At 44.9% G+C, this 20150-nt stretch overlaps 1 protein-coding gene across 1 annotated transcript in view; it reads right to left on the bottom strand.

The window, feature by feature from the left end:
- Positions 1-19034, bottom strand: part of LOC149363453 (nose resistant to fluoxetine protein 6-like) — a 40330-nt gene extending 21296 nt beyond the window's left edge. Inside the window, exons 1-7 of the mRNA XM_089573482.1 lie at positions 17999-19034; positions 7857-8068; positions 7258-7369; positions 5834-5918; positions 4856-4947; positions 4203-4382; positions 571-664 (exon numbers count right to left, since the gene is read on the bottom strand). Of these exons, the coding sequence (XP_089429608.1) occupies positions 571-664; positions 4203-4382; positions 4856-4947; positions 5834-5918; positions 7258-7369; positions 7857-8068; positions 17999-18356 (1133 nt within the window). The 5' untranslated portion in view covers positions 18357-19034. The remainder of the gene's footprint in view (positions 1-570; positions 665-4202; positions 4383-4855; positions 4948-5833; positions 5919-7257; positions 7370-7856; positions 8069-17998) is intronic.
- Positions 19035-20150: the final 1116 nt, after the last annotated feature.

The raw sequence follows: 20150 nt of genomic DNA, 5'->3' as shown, positions 1-20150 counted from the left end.
TTCCGAAATGACGCAAATAAGTCCATCGGTGAGCGAAGCAACGAGCACAGCAGGGACTAGATTAATCAACCAGGAATTTTTACGTTCACCATAACGGAACATATCATTACGCTGCCCGAAGGCTAGTCAGAAGCAAGGGCGACCAGTGCACAGAGAGCAGATCACAGGGAGCATCGGACAAAGCGAGGGCACCGCCCAGGCACTTCCTGTACATCGCCTTCCCAGAGATTATGCGTTGCAGTATAAAGAGAGCCAGTTCCGTAATGCATCCGCAAAATTTTCTCACCACCGGTCAAAAAGACTGCGTGTCACTTATGATGATCTCAATGTGATCGTTTTAAAATCGTCAGTGGAAAGAAAACTTCATAGAAAGGCTTTGCGACTGATTACTTAGTTTTCTTGCATACATTCGAGTAATGTAAATACGCGCGGTGAAATTTATTTCTGCTTTTTTTCTATGCAGCACTGAAGTTTCACGATTGATGATGCTTTTTTTGTTTTATTCCCAAGTGCTTCGCCGCTACAGATCCCTGTTGCTTCAGAATTGCTAAAAAATATAAGTCAACCAACCTGAGGAAGAAGAAAGTTCCAACACTGCTGAATCCCGCCGTTATTAGCATGAACGACCAGTCGTCAGAAAGGATGAGCAAATTCAACAAGCGGGCTGAAAGTAACAGAGGGAGAAAAAATTAACATGCTGCATAAACACTGGGAGTAGGAGTGGGGGTGTCTACTATAATATACAATTCATGCAATAAAGTAAAAAGCGATGTTTTTTGTGGTCATTTCAGAGAGACAAAGGGTTCTGTTTAGCACTGTGCAGCGGCTGATTAGGAGAAGAGCGTCACGAGCTGCTTAGCATCGTTCAGACGGGAGATCACTGTCATGCACTTACAAAACCGCTTCACCTGGTTACCTTCAGGACGCTCATAACTTTTTGAGTTAATGTCATGGCAAAAAATAAGGAAGACGAGTGTGACCGCAATTGACCTTTTGCTCTCATTCAGGGCTGCAATCTAAGAATGAATGTTGTGTTATGTTGTGTTTTATGCCACATAGGCAACTAAGGTCATCATGCGCCAAGCTCAGGGTGTGGAAAATAACCTAAGAATCAATGGTTCTGAGCGCTAAAATCAGCTTGGAGCTTCAAAGCGACTATAAATGGCAATCAAAAGAACTATTATCAACGCATGTGGGCAGCAGAACTAAAGTGGGCATGTTATCAATTTGATCTGTGCCCAATGATGCTGAGCACCTGTGTTGATTACTCAGCGTAGTAATGGTGCTAGGTTCAAGTATATACCAAGAGCGCCACATATCTTCACTATAATAAGGGAGTAATTACTCATTGGCATCCACCCGAGCGCAGCCATACGGCTACAAAGGAAAGCTATACAGCTTCCTCAGAAACTTCGTAGTTAAAGAAAAATTCGTCCTGGTCCGGGGTTCGAACCCAGGACCACCGCTTCACAGGAGCAGTCGCTCTACCAATTGAGCTAACCAGGACGGCGAAGTTTCTGAGAACTACGAAGTTTCGGAGAAAGCTGTATAGCTTTCCTTTGTAGCCGTATGGCTGCGCTCGGGTGGATGCCAATAAGTAATTACTCCCTTATTACAAATCTACTCTACCTTGGGGGATTCCCCTAAACATTTGACCAACACAGTTCCCACTTCGAGTTATTGATCAATTCGCTCTCGCCTTACCATAAGCTAGCCGTCCTGGTTAGCTCAATTGGTAGAGCGACTGCTCCGGTGAAGCGGTGGTCCTGGGTTCGAACCCCGGACCAGGACGAATTTTTCTGTAACTACGAAGTTTCTGAGAAAGCTGTATAGCTTTCCTTTGTAGCCGTATGGCTGCCCTCGGGTGGATGCCAATGAGTAATTACTCCCTTATTACAAATCTACTCCACCTTGGGGGATTCCCCTAAACATTTGACCATATCTTCACTATAGGGGTGATGGATAAATAGACAGAATTCGCTAAGCATTTGCTTTCCTGCCACACTCAAATAAATATCTAGCGTGGAATCACAGAACACAAACAGAAGCTCTTCATAGCCTTACGCGCTCATCGCAATTACTTCAAAATGACATTTGTGAGCGAAACGTGTCGAATAAATCTACAGCGTGTTATATACTTTCGGTGTTGGCATTACCGTGTACGAATGAAGTTTCAACGACGAGGGTTGACAATGCTGAAGCTGAGTTTTTTTTGTGACAATAAACCACCACAAAAATTTTGAACTACATCTGCCGCTGCCACATCACCCGCTCGAAAATTCAGCGCTAAAGGAGACCCACAGCACAAGAAAAAAATTAAACTAACCAACTGAAAATTGATTTCATGGCCTCTAGGGCCTATTTTTGTAATATTTAAAAGACGATCAATTAAAGGCATCAAAACCGAAATTGCCGTATTGAAGTCTGTGATTTATAGTTTTTCCATTTCGACATCATGGTGTCTAAGCGCCAAGTCTGTAAACCAGCCTCACAGAATATCTGGAAAATAGTGGGCAAGCTCACCCAATGATACACCCTTATTTAAAGTTTTAGCGATGCTGCGGTGCTCTGCTCACTGTCTCTCATGACGATTCCCAAAGACGGCGACTATATCGTCTAAGGCGTGGAAATGAAGTTACATCGTATCTGCGATGTACTGAAAGCAGGAGTTCTAGCGACCACTGGGCGAAGTTCGGCGGTAATTTAAAGAAAACAGGGTCGCGTAGGGTCTTACCGTCTTAGCAAGAATACCAGTTTCCTCCTGGTATTCTTGTGCAGTAATTGTTATTTATGGATGACTCAGTAAGTACCGAAATACACTGACTGCATATAAGGCAGCGCTATGTAACCTAATGACAATAAGGCATTATTCTGAAAGGTAAAACGATGGTATCGTATATTTTGCGTAAGGAACCATTTCTCCATGTCGTGTGTTTATGGCTGCGGAACTATGCACTAAGAATTTGCCTACTGTGGCGGCGTCCCCTGGGTGACCTAAATATTGCATGACTCCAATTTAGGCACCATTGCCTCACTCTCTTTCACTCTTCAACAATTTTTTTTTTCAGCGTAAGCTCTGATAGCTTTGGTTTAGCCATATAGTCCTGCATTCTACTGCAGAATCTGAAGAATCGGCGGTAAGACCTTCGTTGCTTATTGAATCAATTATATTTACCTGAAATTTTTAGAAGTATGTAAACTTAGACTAATTTAATTAAATTTGGGCAATTAAATTTAATCACTCCCTGCCAACGGTGGCAGATGTCTGTCACATGCCACGACTGGAAGGTGGCAAAATGGCGACAGAAAAATTCATCTCCACGTGTTTAGGGAAGAGGAGAGAGAGAGAGAGAGGGGAATTGCGAGAGGCAAGATAGAGAGAAAGGGTGAGCACGAATGGGCATGACCACCGCTCGTATTTATTTTGCGGCTGACTGTGTAGGGGTTCAGCCACCACAGGCAAGGCTAAACGGCTAAACCAAAGGTGTAACAACTTTCGCTGATTAAAGGTGCACTGAAGAGGAATCTAAACTCGTATTTTTACCGCTGGAACTCGATCTACACGTTCCGAGAAACTTCGAATTATTGCCCTGTGCGACCGATTTCCCTAATTTAAATCCGACTAACGTTATGCTCCCGCCTTTTGTTTTTTTGAATTCCCCGCAAACGGTAGGAGGAGTCGACCAACTTTTCACCCAGTCACGTGGCGGCTTGCCGCTCTGCCATTGGCGGAGTGATACGTAGTGATCGGCGAAAGCAAAGAGTCCACGCGTATTTTTATTTCCGTGGGCCTAATTTGCAGCTATGTAGTCTGACTAGACCTATTTATTCAGAGAAACCTAAAAGAAACAAAATAAAATCAAAAGCAAAGTCGCCACACGACTGCCTGAAAGGCACTCCATACGTTGGTCGACTCCACCCACCGTATGCGGGGAATTAAAAAAAAAAAAGGTGGGAGTCGGACGTTAATCCGATTCAGTTAGGGAAATTGGCCGCACAGGGCAATAAATCGAAGTTTCTACGTATGTTGGGAACGTGTAGATCGAGTTCCCGCGGCAAAAAGACGAGTTGAGATTCCTCTTCAGTGCACCTTTAATGCGCTAAGCCGGTAAGCAATGGACTCGGCGTCCTTGACACCGCACACAAAGCAAGGTGTTAAATGCACCGCGAACGGCATGCGGGCTATCTGGCTATCTACTCACACCAACTGTCCGACATAGTCTGTCCGCAGTGGCACAACACGATGTGGACGATGCACCAAAACCTCATTCCGTGCAGGAACTGGAGGGCGTGTTGCTCAGCGTTGGCCTTGTCAGCCACCCTGAGCAGCATGCGTGTGTTAGATATGAGGGAGAATCCCTTGCAGAGTTCGTGCAGGGTACCTAGACGTGAAAGGCATGGCGATGGAAGATAAGTTATCGCTGCCAACATACTAAACCACGACAATTTCTACGGTACGACATCCATTAGACAAAGAGCTAGTGCCGTTCAAACGGCGCCTATAGCTGTTGGAACCTGCAAGGCTGGAGTGAAAAGTGGATTTAATAGTTCTTGAGGGAACGTTGAACAGGCCGGGCATGTTTATAATTTTTTTTTATCGCCGTTTTCATGAATACTGAATGCTAGTGATAAATTTGTAATGCTTTTATGAAAGCTCTGGAATTAAAGAAAATATTATGGAACTAAGTAAATAAGAGCTTTTAGGGTTTTGTTCTCAGTATATGTAGGATGCAAACAGCAATACTAAAAGGCTGTTGTAATTAAAAAAGCGCTAACCAACTACTTGCTTTAGAAAAATGACACCTTGAAAATTCAAGACACAAATGCAAGAAAAGTACGAGAGTCGTCCACTTACTGTGTTCTTTCTGCCACTTTGGCTTGTTCTTCGTACAGTAGTCGACCCACGTACTGGCGATAACGGCGGCTATAATGATGCCTAAGAATATTCTGCAAGTAAAAGCATTTAAACTGTTAAGAAAGCAACGCCATTCCAGTTAAATTTCCTCATTTTAGACAAAAACGTTTCACGTTAGTTCCTTCGAAATTCAACCATCATAAATTTAAAGTAAATGATTCGCCCATTTCCATTAACGAGGAGATAGTAGTGGAATGCCATGCTTTCATTTCTTATTTGGTGTTAATTGAGAAGATGCTCTGAAGGGCATTGCAATAAATCTGGTATACAACTGTTGCGGTATGCAACTGCATGCGGACACCAAAAACTGCCAGATCGGCTGCTGCATGGTATGTTGGCCGCCTCTCGGGAGTGCAGATGAACACTGAACTAGGCTGAACCCAAAGCACATTGGTGTAGACTGCTTTGACGTGCACACCAGAAAGTATCAGACCGGTTTGATGTCCGCACGGGTCAGATTGTTCACGAATGCGCACCCGTACGGATCAAACTGGTCGGGTGTTCAAGCCAGGCACCACGAGCCTGATCTGATGCGTTCACCGCAAAGGTCTAGTGTTGACAACAGCCCCTCCCGGAGACACGGGCCTTTGCAGCGTAACACACCAAATCATCCAGGCGGATTTTTTGATCGGGTAGCAAGGAATCCATTTCCTAATTTATGGATACTGTCTAGAATACGCGGTTTCGCTAGTAAATTCAGCCTTATTCTTTTTGTAGGGAGCACAGGCATTCGAATAGCTGAGATTGTTGCTCGATGAAGAACGCACGAAAATATAAAAAGCAGAGGAAGCCTTCGCTGATTTGAATTTGTTTTGCAGTATATTGAAGGATCAGACACTGAAAGGGCTCGTGAATGCCTGTTTCACATATAATTGATCTTTCGCTGGCGAAAAGTGAGCGCAAGTGAGTGCAACTTACACAATGCCTATTTGTGCGCTAGTCCACGGCTCCATTTCAGCTGTTACGCAGTTTGAGACTTCAATGCGCACAAGCGGGGGCTTCACTGTAAATTGAGAGAAAAAGGAAAAGTTATGAACAATTTATCTACCTAAAGCACATAGCCACGTCTCTTCTTCATATATGATTTACGTGTGTCGCCGGCAGTCTCATAAATCTTTTGTTTTTAGCACAGCTAGCTATCTTCTTTTTTTTTTTTACCCAGGCAGTGAATAAATATTGCCTTTGTACACCGCCCAACTCCTGAACCCCTTAGACCAGTAGGGGTGATGAGAAATGAATTTTTAGGACCTCTTAAGCATTTAATGTAAACAAGCACTCGTTCCTTAGAAAGAAAAAAAAAGGATAACCTTATTATCCAGGAGTCACCGTTTCGAGCATGCGTCCAAAGGGACTAGTGCAGATGACCGCTTCCCGCGAGGAGTTTTGAAGGACGACAGCGAACCAAGACTTGCGCACTGGAGAACGTTACAGTAAGCTCGTTGTGCAGTGGAGGCTGACCCGCTTTCAAGTAGCTGTTTCATGCCTAGATCGTACTCCTGTTATGCGTGACCAGTAGTATTTCCTCATTTTTTTTCTTGGCGACAAATACGAGTAAGCACAGAGGATGTATTAATATAGGCATCTTAAAATGAAGCCTTAGCGAGTACCTTCATTGCATTCCTAGACGGTTTCGGCTATAAAGCGTAGACGCAATACACGGAACGCCACGGAAGAAGATATCTGTATCCCACCATCAAGTCACCGGGCCATACGAATTTGTGTTCAATCACTTCAGAGAAATTTCGATTGGAATCCTAAATTCGTATATCTTTATCGTCTTCAAGATTTGTTTGAGTAGGGTGGATTCACTGTAACTGGTCAAATTAATCAATGGTATTCTACCTGTCTCCAGCATTCGATTATAATGCATTGATAAATATGCATGCGTAGGTATTTATTACCTAAGGATAGTTGCTTTTGCTTTCCCATTATCGTGCGAGGCCTACGCAAAACTTGCGACTTGCTCGCAGAGCTGACGCGGCCGGCGTGCGTATATAACTCATGTGTTCAGGCATCATTTTAGCGCTTTTTGACGTTAAATTCTACCCTATGTACCCTCGAAGCATGCAGAAGAGAGATATAGCCTTTTCAAGAGTTTGGAGCCCGTCACGACCCTGGTTAGACGTTAAGTGCTACTGAGCAGTGCCGCTTGGAAGTGTCGAGCGTATTCCCTCTTGCTCTTGAAGACCTCACTATTGCAGGAACATTCACAGTTAGGAGGACCTGACACTCTACGGCCGCCATGAGCTGTAAAGTTTTGACGAAGTCTGCACGTTATGCGCCGCAGTGACTGTTCCGGCTTTCACAGAGGGCAACTAAAAACGGCAATAATTTTTGCTTACCTGTATTAACTAATGCTTGTAGGTCTTGTTCGTTGCAGTCCTGAACGAAGCATATTGCCAAGCGAAGAGCGGGAACCTCTTCGACGGAGAAGTAATTCTTGAAGTACGTGAACTGGAAAAAAAAGTACATATGCCAAGTAGAAAGAGGGCCTAGCTCCGAATAAACTCTTTATCAGCAAAGACTCCTTCACCCAAAGGCGCTTGCAGCGAGCACGTCTCTTTTGGAAGCATTACGCAGCTCAGCGGTAGCAGTAAATTATAATTGATCACAGAGTTCAGCCAGAAAGATTGTGGGCGAAGTGAGCCTATGTTCGCCGTAGTAATCTTGACCGTGAACACTTTCGGCCGAAGCATTATTGGAAGTTCCACTAAGAGTGTCGGCACTCGTTATGCTTGCAGACAGACTACCCACTGAGAGTCTCTCTTCTGCCAAGACCTCTGCATCTAATGGGCTGAAGTCAGCGGTTATCATTGTTCTGGTGTACACGCAAAACTGGGATTTGTTGGGGCCATGCATCTAAATTTTCAATGTCAAAGAAATGTCTCAAGTATAGACGAAATTCTCGTTTGCGTCGTAGTGAGGCAAAGGGTGTGCTTACCTTCGGGTGCAAGATGCTGGAAATTGAGTCAATCCTTTTCTGCATGGCAGTGGCGTTCTTGAAGTAGACGAGCAGGTTGCAGTACTGGCCTTGTGTGAAAACTTCACCGAAACTGTCAAAAGCTACAGTCTCAAGGCACTCGTCAAATGCACCCAGGTCCACACGGGAACCCTGAAGGAGGCCTGTCGGTAGCTTCCCAGACGAGTCGAACACTGCGATGCGTAGAAACACACGGAAAAAGGTTAGTTGATTAGATCCATGTTTGCAGAGAATAATTTCAGGGTCTGTAGTGTCATTACCGTTATTCTAAGACTTGATGGAAACTTATGCAACATGCGAGTGGAGAATGCCCTTCGGTGTCAGCTGTGGAGACCTTGCTTAGCAAAACTGCCATGGACAAGTATCTAAGGAGTTCTGTCTTATGATTGACCCACGGGCCACGTGTTCGACAGTGCTTATAACTTAAGATGACATCACTGACCGAACGACGCGATCTGCGCACGTGGCTATAACAGTTCACGCTGTACAATCCTAACGTAGTTGTGCGGGATGGAGCCTACCACGGGGAGGGAGTGAACTCACGTCTGATTAAGACAGAAAGGTCAAAGATAAAATCGAAGACTTGATACGAAATGTGAAGAAAACGAAATTAGGTGGCAGTCGGTCACGTGGAAAGGGAACGAAAGTTACTAAAGCATGGGTGGGCAATCTGCTTTACAGAGAGCGCAACACACTTTGTTCTTTCTTATGTGCACACACGAAAAAACATTTTGGTGCTCGGCTGTAATTACTTAATACGGATTGCGAGCTTGCATGATGGTGTGTAAAATGTGGCGCTAACTCTGACACTCGCTTTGCGTTTCATCTGCTTTCAGTTCTTTTTAAATTTTTATCTCAGTTTTTCTCGTTTCTCTCCTTCTCCTTCAGCTGCCTAGTGCCCAGTTGTCACGCAGACCTCTTCAGTGTTTTCTTGTTTTTTTCTAATCTTCAGGAGGAGGGCACTGATGACTGCATTACATCCTCTCGTCAGCATTAACTCCTTAACTCGGCTTAACGAGGCGCCGTACAGAGTCACTGCAATAAAAAAAAAGTAATCTACCAGCGGAAATGTGGCTCGTGGTGTCTCGGCTTTTGGCGATGTAAGGCTGAGATTAGGAGACGCACACGTGGAGGCCTAACGACACGTTCGCGGCACACTCTTTATGAAATTAAGAAAAAACAAACGTGGATAAAAGTTAAGTGAGTGTCCGACGCAAAGATGACGTCAAGGACTGCGAGCATTGATATGTGCAAGCTTTGCGATCGTAAAGAGCGGTGCTGAGTCAAAGGATGTGCGCTGCATAAGGAGGTGGTACGGAACGTCTCGTTCGTCAGTTGCATCCCGAAGCAGCCCATGATTCAAAGAAGCTTGGTGGAGCACCTTTGAGTGGCTTGGGAAGCCCTTCTAGGGAGACAAACTCGCCGAGAAGTACGTATTACAATATAAGCAAAGATAACTATTTAATTTGAAGTTCTTCACTGGAAAAGAGGATGATTTATATTTCCATTTGGTACATGCCTGCATAGGCTTGCCTTAGTTAACTGCACCTTTAGACAAACCGAGGCTACTAATTGTCACGCACACTTCGCAGTACGATTACGTAACGCTGTGTCCCAGTGGCGTTCCTGAGAAATGATAATTTACCTTTAGCTGAGCAAAATTTATGATGGCAACGATTTGATTTCAATGACACATGAGAAGCTTGGACGAGTCTGTGGACAGAAAAAACAGGGCTGCGCACTAACCTTATTATGAGCATGGATGGTGGTAGTATATCGCAAAGAAATCTTTTTTAAAAACCTCCTGAAGTACCGGATTGCATTAGCACACAAAGTGAAGAAGTGCAGCAGTCCGCATTACAAGAGTTTGTCGATGGTACAGGCCGCGGAAAATGGCATACTTCTTAAAAGTGTCCAATGTTAAGGAGTACCGCCGGAGAGCTCAGAGCGCATATGGGCATTTTTTGTACATGTGCGCAAGGTAGTGTTCCTGTAAGGTCTCTGTTGTGAAAAACAGCACAGCCATGCCCTCGAACCCAATATAAATATGTCGACTTGTAAAGAAAACTTTGAGATAATTGCTTTAAGGCAAAATCCTCACGACTTCTAATACCGTGAACAAAAGTGTTCCCGTTGTCTTGTTTTCTACTTTTGTGAAGAGTAAAAGGACATACTGCAGGCGCAAACACTTCTTCGGAAGTCGTAAATTACCATCGAGTACTAATTTTTCGTGGTGTTGTACCTATCCTAAAAGTAATAATTACTTGGCGATTGGCATGCCATAAACTTTTTGTGACAATAACAATGCAGTAGACGTAAAAGGTATGACACTCTATTTTTGTTACTAGCGCGTCGCGCAAAACTGGCTCTTGGGATCACTCTAATTGGACTGTGTCCTTATGTTTAGATCGCCCTGAAGCATCTTGGCGACTGCACTCACCGCCTAGCCTGTCCGTTGATATGCAGCCGTGATTTCTTATTGTATTGCTGGGTTCTTTCGTTCACAGCCCACCGCGAACTTTTGTGAGGCAAACAATCTCATCTTCTACCATGTTTGCGCTGCGGCTCTACCGCCCCAATCTCCAGAGCACGTGTTGCTCAACAAAAACTCATTACTTTAGACCCACCCATGTTCAGCCAACACGGCAGCATTTCCCGTCAACCTGAGAAGCTACGGTATAATCGTAACCTTTGAATGTGACAGGCTAGTGTGTACGCCGAAAAAAACGCGCTGATTTAATTTCCTGAATGTGTGAATTATCGAATTACTCTCCTCAGCCTGCTGCTCTGTTTATCCCCGCTCCAGAATTGCCCAAACCCAGGGTAGCTATATCCGTAGTATAACAGTGCGGAAGACGAGGAAAAACAAAAAAAAAACTAGACAACACGAACCCTGTGCCATTAAGCTTGAGGACATCATCATCATCACCATGACATGCAGCGCTCCTGTTGTCTAGGTTACCGTTGGTCGTCGTCTTTCGCGCTGTTATACTATGGATATAACTAGAAGAATAAGAATGGGGTGGAGCGCATATGGCAGGTTCCCTCAAATCATGAATGGCAGTTTACCATTATCCTTCAAGAGAAAAGTATACAACAGCTGTATCCTACCGGTACTCACCTATGGGGCAGAAACGTGGAGGCTAAAAAAGAGGGTTCATCTTAAGTTAAGCACGACGCAGCGAGCTATGGAAAGAAAAAGGATAGGTGTAACGTTAAGAGATCGGAAGCGGGCGGAGTGGGTGAGAGAACAAACGCGGGTTAATGACATCTTAGTTGAAATCAAGAGGAAGAAGTGGGCTTGGGCAGGACATGTAATGCGAAGGCAAGATAACCGCTGGCCCTTAAGGGTAACGGAGTGAATTCCAAGAGAAGGCAAGCGTAGCAGGCGGTGGCAGAAAGTTATGTGGGCGGATGAGATTAAGAAATTTTGCTGGAATACGGCGGCCGCAACTGGCCAAGGACAGGGTTAATTGGAGAGACATGGGAGAGGCCTTTGCCCTGCAGCGGGCGTAGTCAGGCTGATGATAATGATGCTGATGATGATGATGACTATGGATCGCAACCAAACTGCCTAGCTGTCTCTCCTTCTAAGCATCGCTTCTAGGGGCCATATTGACCTATGTGTGGTTAGCGGTTCTGTCTGCTTTTCGAAACATACCATGGTTGCTCTTTGTAACAAGTGCTTTCAACAAAAAGTTTTGGTAGTGTATACTATTATGAAGAAATGATGTCAGAGCCCGCACTGCAGTCCCCATTTCAGTCTCTGTTCTAATTGTTGTGCATCATACTTCGGTGCAAGCTAGTCGACCACTGCAGTAACAATACACAGCGCTATACCTAAGCAGCGAATATATTTTAAGAGGACTTAGGTGATTGGTTTCACAACGAAGAGAAGAAAAAATAACATTATCTCCTTAAAGTAAAAATATTAAAACGTGCATTGTAGTATAGCGTGCGTTCGTTTGAAAAGGAAAGAGTGGCCGATCAGTAAAACAGATCGTTGTTCACGTTTTGGCTTCCATACGGAAGGAAGTCTTGTTCGCAGTGAATAACTGTCCTAAAATGAATCGTTTAAATAGGCTTGAATACTAGTCGCAAGAAGCGACGAATCAGCCAGCGGCTGGTGTTACCTCCCGGCCCACGTAACCGGTACGAGGACGCTCCAACGCCGGCGTCCTGCTAAGGCGACGTGAGAGCACCGACTCCCTTCACCTGATCCTCCTCAACACTCCTCTCGTAGAACGGCAGCGTCTCTTGAAATAAGATACCACTTAAGTTTCTGTCCGTACTCCGCGTCCGAGATAGCGTGTGAACCATCCGCGTTTGGTAGCAAGCATGTATGAGTGTGACTTTGGGGTTTACGCGTGAGGACCATTAGTATGGTAGGACTGTGGTGTTTTCTGCAGTGTTATTTTGGTGCATGTGTAGTGCGCTGTTTTGTTTCTTGTTCAGTCATGTATAAAGTGTGGTGTCGTGAGTTTCTCCTTCGAAGCCTTTTTTTTCTGCTTTATATAGGGTTGCACGCACACAGAGCACTTACCATTCAACATCGTAGACACACTTTTGTGTGACAAACTTCCAGGTAGTTAAAGAGTGCACCCTCTGGACCAGATGGGAAAGCAATATACATTGCTTTTTCATGAGGCTGTCTCTTGTACGCTGCGGACTATTTTCAAAACTGAGATACTTTTTTTTTAAAAACCACGACAGACTTTGCCGAACTCTTCTTAAATGAACAAGGAACGCTAAGCGAATTGCACTCTACGACCAGCCACGGCCGATTCTATGCTTGTTGAGGTTATAACTGACCGTTAACCAGCTATAAAGTGAATGAACACTTGCCAGCGTGCCTAATTTCTCTGTGGCCATGCGGTAGCAACAGCAGTCTAAACTCTGCGGATGACAATCATGCGCAATGCCTGTGAAGATTGCTTCGTGTGTTTACAGCACTTAGCCGTAGAGGGTCAAAAATGGCTGCATTGTTATGGCACGAAATTGCGAAAAATGCATTGTTCTTTCAGGTGATGAACGCTCGACACCCGTCCCCCGATGCCTTATGTTTATGCTATGATCTCCATCATCGCTAATTCGGAGATAGGGGCTCCCCGCGACCATCCTGCTTTCAGCGTTACACTGGCAGCTAATTGTAGCTGCAGTTCATAGTTATCCCACAGTATAAGATCGAGCTCGTACGTTTATACTTTAGGTGGATCCCCCTTTCACTGCTGGCTTTCGTTTCATAACCTGCTTGCCACGATGCTCACTCACTCTGCGTTGTTTGACCCATGCTTAATGACAGCAATGTTTTCGGCATCTTGAACCATGTACATGTCGCTTAAAGGTTCGAGTCAGTAAGTTCAAAGTGTTTTTGTTCGAACTTCGGTCTCTGCTACACTCTGTAGGGAATAAACCCTTTCCCAGTCAGTGCGCGCCGCAAAGCGTTGCACGTGTCCGTTACCTCTTCCGATATTTTTTGGTGGTGCTGCATTGAGTTGTTTTATAAGTAGACTTGGGTGTGCGAAGAGGAAGAATTTCGGCCTAAAACACAAAATAATCCCGACTACTGAACTTAATCGCAAAACGGCCGACTCTTCTATTCTGCAATAGCCGCTTAAATTCCCGTTTTGTTCTCGCCTGTGTGCAACTCGAAAATTCAAGATACCTCTAACAAGCTTTCTAAGTCGTCATTATTGGTCATTTTTTGAACACCTTTGTCGTTACAGTGCATTTTAGTGGTTTGCTTCTTTTGAAAACACAACAAAAGCATTAAGTTTAAACAAGGAATTAATAAAAAGTTTTCTGTAATAATGTATTGCATTCCCCCTTATTCTGCAATAGCCGCTTAAATTCCCGTTTTGGTCTCGCCTGTGTGCCACTCGAAAATTCAACACACCTCCAACAAGCTTTCTAACTAGTCCTGATTGGTCATTTTTAGAACACCTTTCTAATTACAGCGCATTATACAGTGTTTTGCTTGTTTCGAAAACTCGGCAAAAAACATTCAGTTTAAACAAGGAAGTAATAAAAAATTTGCTTTCACAATGTATTCAATTTCCTCATATTCAGAAATAGCCGCTTTAATTCCCGTTTTGGTCTCACCGGTGTGCCACTCGAAAATTCAAGGCACCTCCAACAAGATTTCTAACTCGTCCTGATTAGTCATTTTTAGAACACCTTTCTAATTACAGCGCATTATACAGTGTTTTGCTTGTTTCGAAAACTCGGCAAAAAACATTCAGTTTAAACAAGGAAGTAATAAAAAATTTGCTTTCACAATGTATTCGATTTCCTCATATTCATAAAAACCCGCTTTAATTCCCGTTTTGGTCTCACCGGTGTGCCACTCGAAAATTCAAGGCACCTCGAACAAGATTTCTAACTCGACCTGATTGGTAACTTTTCGAACACTTTGGTCGTTACTGCGCATTAGAGTGTTTTGCTTTCGAAAACTCAGCCAAAAAAAATCTTAAGTTTAAACAAGGAAGTAATAAAAAGTTTTCTTCTCTCGGACCTTGTGAGACGCTGAACATCATGGTAAGAAGTTAAAATGTCGCAACAGCCTCAGGATATGTATCCACATGGCACGAAAAGCGTATTAGGAAAGCGAATACTTAATTCTCCACGTTCGCGAGATGTTCCTTGTAGCCCTGAAATGTCACATAAATCACGTGTGCGGGCCGCTACTTTACGCTGGGGCGGTTTTATCTTTCCACAGCAGTCGTGTGAGGCCGGACGCTGTAGACACGTTGCGACAGTTATGTTTTATAGCTAAGATCTCCAATACCTTCCAGCACATCGGGAAGTCTGGACGCGTGGCCGCTTTGGACGCACTCCTCCTTAACCCGGTTCAACTGGTTGAGAACGGCCAGCTCGTAGTTCGCAGCCTTTGCACACAAGCATCGAAGCTCAGCGTTGCCAACGTATGTATGCAGATTCACGCGCGTCATTACGTAGGGAAAGGAGGCTCCTGTTCCTGGAGGAATATCTCGACGTGAACGTGGTGGCCACGTGCGTCATATGTGCACTTGCAAATTGTAGGCGCCACTAGAGCACTGATGGTCGGTTGAAATGGGACAACCTCATTCGTAATGCAGCAAAACGTGTGCAGTGCCTTCCAGAGAGAAACGTTTGCCTCAGCTGTCTCACCACGAAGTACCTTGTAGGAACTGCGCAACACTAAGAATCGCACTCGGTCTCCGTACCCTTGAGAGCCAGCTTGTACCCACGAAACCATTATTACGCACTCAATAAAGATTTCATCTAACTCTCCTCGCTACCATGCATCCAATTCTTTGGAGAGCATGGCTGTTCCAGTTTCCCCACTCCGCTAAACTTTACGTGGCTTCTAGATTCTCAAATAATGATGATATGCTGGGACAACTGGACGGGTCAAACCGCAACTGCGAGTTAAAGTTCTTCTATCCTCTGATTTGGACGACTGGAGATGTTTTCGCTACATTTTCTTTTAAGTGTATCCAGGTGTCAGGTAACTAAAAACCATCTTCATTATCTTCTTAAGTATAGGTTGAACGAATGGCTCAAGTTTGTACATTCGCCCGCTGAGAGCCAATGCCGAGGAAACATTCAGCGAAGAGCTCCTGCGTGAAATACGCGTCGATTTTACGTGGCGACGGAATTCCTGCTTTCCCCTTCCAAACAAAACGCGCAATAATTGTTGCACACTAAGAGGCAATTAACTACGGGAAATGAACAATGACACAGGAAGAACCAGCGGTCTTTATGCTTAATTGTGCGCACGTGCTGGTGTTTCTGTCTCGGTTCTTATTGCGCGGATCAGTACGGGTCTGCTAGCAAACAGGCTTGCGATTACCTGTGGCCACCTCTGTTCCTAAACTATCTGCGAACCATCATATTATAATTATGATCACTTCGCAAAGAGGCAACTCGCAGAACTTAGAACGCAACATGTATATTCACCCAAGCCAAACAGCACTGGTGAAAGTGCGTCCATAAATTTTTTTTTGTCTCCTTTTCCAAGTGGTTGCACACATATCCCTTTGCAGCACACTGACGCCTACGACGTTTACGTCATTAGAAGGGCTATTTTCTGCTGTTCCTAACTGCGAGACGCTTGCGCGTGAATCTCGCTAAAGTGTGCGAAATTCTTTAGGCTCCACCTTACACAGCGAAGGACGGCGCAAGATACCTGCGACTCAGCACAAATTATTTCAAAATATCTTTTCATTCCGCTATGCTTAAACAGGAAAACAGAACGTGACCAGACGCTACAAAGTCATAAAGATTTCGGCCTAGCTACGAGCGAGGAAATCTAACGCGGTTGAATGTGTGATGGCAGGTCAGTCGGCTCGGCGTGGTCGAAAGAACACAAACTCTCCTTGCAGACGAGGCGGAGAAAAAACACATACAGCACAATGAAACGAGAGAAAAATGAGCAGCTGCTTTGCTAGAAAAACAGCGCGTGCGAGCAAAGTTAGAAGGCGTCCTCGAAATGCACACTCCAGAGATTGCACACTTTTATCGCACAAATCAATCGAAGACGCGCTGGCGCATGTCTCAGGGTCGTATTTCGATTCCTGGGAGGGTTGAAGAATTCCTCGCACCGTCTTTCCTTTTTCTCTGTGCTGCTGAAAACGCTTCTGCATCCGAATGATTGGCACTGCATCGCTAAGTGAGCCATGTTGCATGACTTCACCGACTCCGCATGCTCGCTTGGACGGTGATTAATGCAGTCTCCAGTTTAGCTCGCGTATATCCTTCCTCAAATAACCGGTATTATGTACACCATACACGTTTTTTTCCGGCATATGCTTGTAATCGAGGAATTTTTGCAGCCAGCTTCGATAATTTTACTTTAATGAGCTTAAAGGCAAAGCGTCACAAATCCCAGGGTACGGAAAAAAGGTCATCAACGCCAAAACAAGGAAATAAATTCGCGAAGCATCGAAATCAGTTGGTTACGTCCGTTAAACTTGGGCTCATGCCGATCCATTGCGCGTTATTGGTAATGATTCGGAATTTTTTTCTGCCGAATTTGATGATTTCGATGACGTTTCTACTCCACTCCGTTAAAGCGCTTAAGCGCGCTGTTGTTGGTAGGAAGACAGCAGCTCTTTTCGGAAAGAAACACCACGTCGGTATTTCTGCGTTCATCTTACTTGCTTCTGTTAACTGTTCAGTCTTGTGGTGCGTTTTTGTTCCTTCGAATTTTTGTCGTTCGATAAAAAGAAATATATTAGGGATAGTATGGTTTAGGTTTATTGGGGTTTAACGTCCCAAAGCGACTGAGGCTATGAGAGACGCCGCAGTGAAGGGCTCCGGAGATTTCGACCACTTGGGGATCTTTAACGTGCACTGACATCGCACAGCACACGGGCCTCTGGAATTTCGGCTTCAAGAAATTCAGCCGCCGCGGCCGGGATCGGCAAGACAACTCAAGCTGCTTGTGCGCATATGATCTTCCTCTTCTCAAGCCATATAGCAGTGCCAGTTTTGTTTAGGACAGAGGTGTCAGTGCCCTTGAAGCCAGTGGACTATCGCGATGGAAAGGAACGCGGACAACGTGGCGCCTACGGGCTCCGCTGTTCGAATTTCAATTGATCGCGTTTTTAGCTGGGTGGTACAAATAAGACGTTGGAGTCGTCCTGGAAGGCATCACGGATGACTTCAGCGTCTTTTTTGCTATTACTGAAGTAAAAGCGTGACGAAAATGAATGCGAACAGCGCTCTTTTTGCGTTTCTTTTCAACGCCCTTGCATGTCAAAATACCTCAGTGCGAATTCACCAGTCTTATCCCACGGATTTCAAAAGGCTTATTAAAAAAATAGTTTATACTCTGTAACGACCCACGCCTCCTGTAATACCTTAGAATGTAGCACTAGAAATATAAGTAAATAAATATATCTGCAAGCATTGTAGTGCATGGTTCTTGATGGATTCTAAGCTGGGAAGCACGAAATACAGGCTATGGGACTTTTCTGATCCCCACGCTTCACCGCCATGTTCGCAAATGCGTACCAAAGGCCGCGCAAACCGTTTGTTCAGCTTTTCTTCGTTCTGAAGCGCCTTTGTCACTCACCCGCACAATACATGGTAGCTTTGTTTTCCTCGTATATACTCACGTTTCAGCGCCCATGGCTCAAGGTTCTGGAAGGCCCTCATAGTGCGCAGGAGGCCCGCGGTGCATTCTGGTCGCACGTCCGCTTCCAGAAGCTTCCTTCTCAACGACGTCGGCATGTTGGCGAAGCCGCCGGCTAGTGCGTCTCTCAACACTTGCTCGAAGTTGATATCTTCCTCCTGGTCCTCTCCAGTAGCGGGATTTGTAGACATCGTTGTCCTCCCATCGTCGTCATTGGTGGAGCCTGTTGCGTCCTCGGCTCGCGAACATTGAGTCAAAAGCACTGTACACGCTGCGAAGAGCACCAGACACACGAACGACGGTCCGCAACCTCGCCTTCTCGAAGTCGGTGCTGAGAGCATGTTGAGAAATGCACTTTCTAACCGATGAAACCAAAGGTTGGCTCCAGCACTCTTTAACCAGCTTGTTCTGTGTAGTTAGCGATGAACAGAGCAAAACAGATAAACTTGTCTTCGTTTCGAAGAACAAAAGCAAAAGACCCGAATCCGGTGGCTTTGCTCAGCAAGGAATCCGTTGACAGTTTCCCTCCAAGAATATAAATTATTTATGCGAGTTCATACAGTTGGCAGCTACCAAACACATGCAGAAAGGAAGGCCGCACCAGTTGAAAAACACAAATCGTTCATTGACTTCATTTAAATGAGTCATAGGTTTTCCTGTTTCCGCAATACACTCGAACAACGCACATGATGCACATGAACGTTCCACGAGATTTATAGCGCACCAACTCCTTCACTACAGAACAAAGCAGATTAAAAGGACACACGTAGTACGAGCACTCAAAGTGCCCTTCGTTCCGAAGTCACAGATGTAGCCGCACAGCCCGTGAAATCAACGACTACGGCGCCAGCATGAAGCAGAATGAACGAGGCACTTGAAGACTCTCGTCGAGCCGGCTACGATGCATCCGGAGGTACGCGATGTTATCTGTGGGCGCGTTGCTGCTAAGCAAGTGTGGCCATGGTACTCCCGCTGTTAAATGAAGCGTCGATGCGAGGAGGGGGCCTGCGAGACACCTTCCCTGTTCTTCGCTTCACTCACCCATATCCGCTGTCCTCACCGCCAGCATTTTTACGACACTCTCAGCGTCCCGCCCCTTTCCACGGTTCCAGATTACCCTCAGCTTTCGCAATAGCTCCCCTCTCATCTCCTACTCATCTTGCTTTTGGTGTGGAAGCACTGCCAGATCGCTTGGCCTCGCTCTCCCAGTCTTCGCCCTCAGGCCACGTTAAGCGACCGCTACGTGCTTTCAAATCACGTATACATTATTTGAAATTAGAGTTAAAAAAAAGTGCGTAAACAGGATTGTGAAACTAGAGCCCTAAGGAATTGCCGTAGTCGTCTGAACGCGGCATGGACAGACGCCAAAGCAACCTCTGCTGCTAAAATTCTCCACTGTGTAATAAAAACTGCGATAGCTTGGTGTGTTGAGAAATAACGCAGCTGCTGTTTCTGTGTGGCTTAATGTAGACTTGTTGCAAATACCTAGTTACTGACCGGCTGAATAAACATCCTCAGCTGATCTGAAATGCGGATTGTTAAGCGTGTATATTTAATAAATTCTACCTTCGGCTATTGTAGCTTCTTTGCGCAGATTGAAAAATACTTCGCTGTAAACGCACAGAAGAAACTGCTGGAACTTGCTGTTACGTTAATTTCTTCGCACTCAACGCCCCTTGTGATGACTACTTTTTAAAGTTCTGGCGAGGAATCTTAAGCGCTGCAAACGGCAACGTCAGGAAAGGCTTTTTTGGAAACTGTGGATGGCAATAACGTTCTACTACGACATTATTAGTGATTGCGTTTACAAAATTTACTGACGCCTGAACGCAACTTCGTGAGAATTATTGCAGAAAAGCTGGTGGCTACATATGGGCGAGTACGGTGGAACACACACATTTAGGAGCATCTTCAAACCAGTGGTTCTCAGTCACCAAAGTGCATACCTAAATTCTTCGAACTCAACCTGTTGCAACGTTCTTTGAAACACAGTTCTCAAGCGGTTGAGTTTCGCATCATGAGACAAAATTATCTATAAGAGTTTATTATTATTATTATAAGAGTTTATTATTATAAGACTTCTGTTAATATTCTAAAAAATTTTAAATGCCAGTTGTCAAAGCCTGGCAACCCGC

Source organism: Amblyomma mixtum, chromosome 2 (assembly GCF_055824585.1).
Source record: "Amblyomma mixtum isolate Tamu chromosome 2, ASM5582458v1, whole genome shotgun sequence".
Classification (NCBI taxonomy): Eukaryota; Metazoa; Arthropoda; class Arachnida; order Ixodida; family Ixodidae; genus Amblyomma; species Amblyomma mixtum.
The sequence above is the reverse complement of the archived record's forward strand: the minus strand, read 5'-3'. Positions and strand labels throughout refer to the sequence as shown.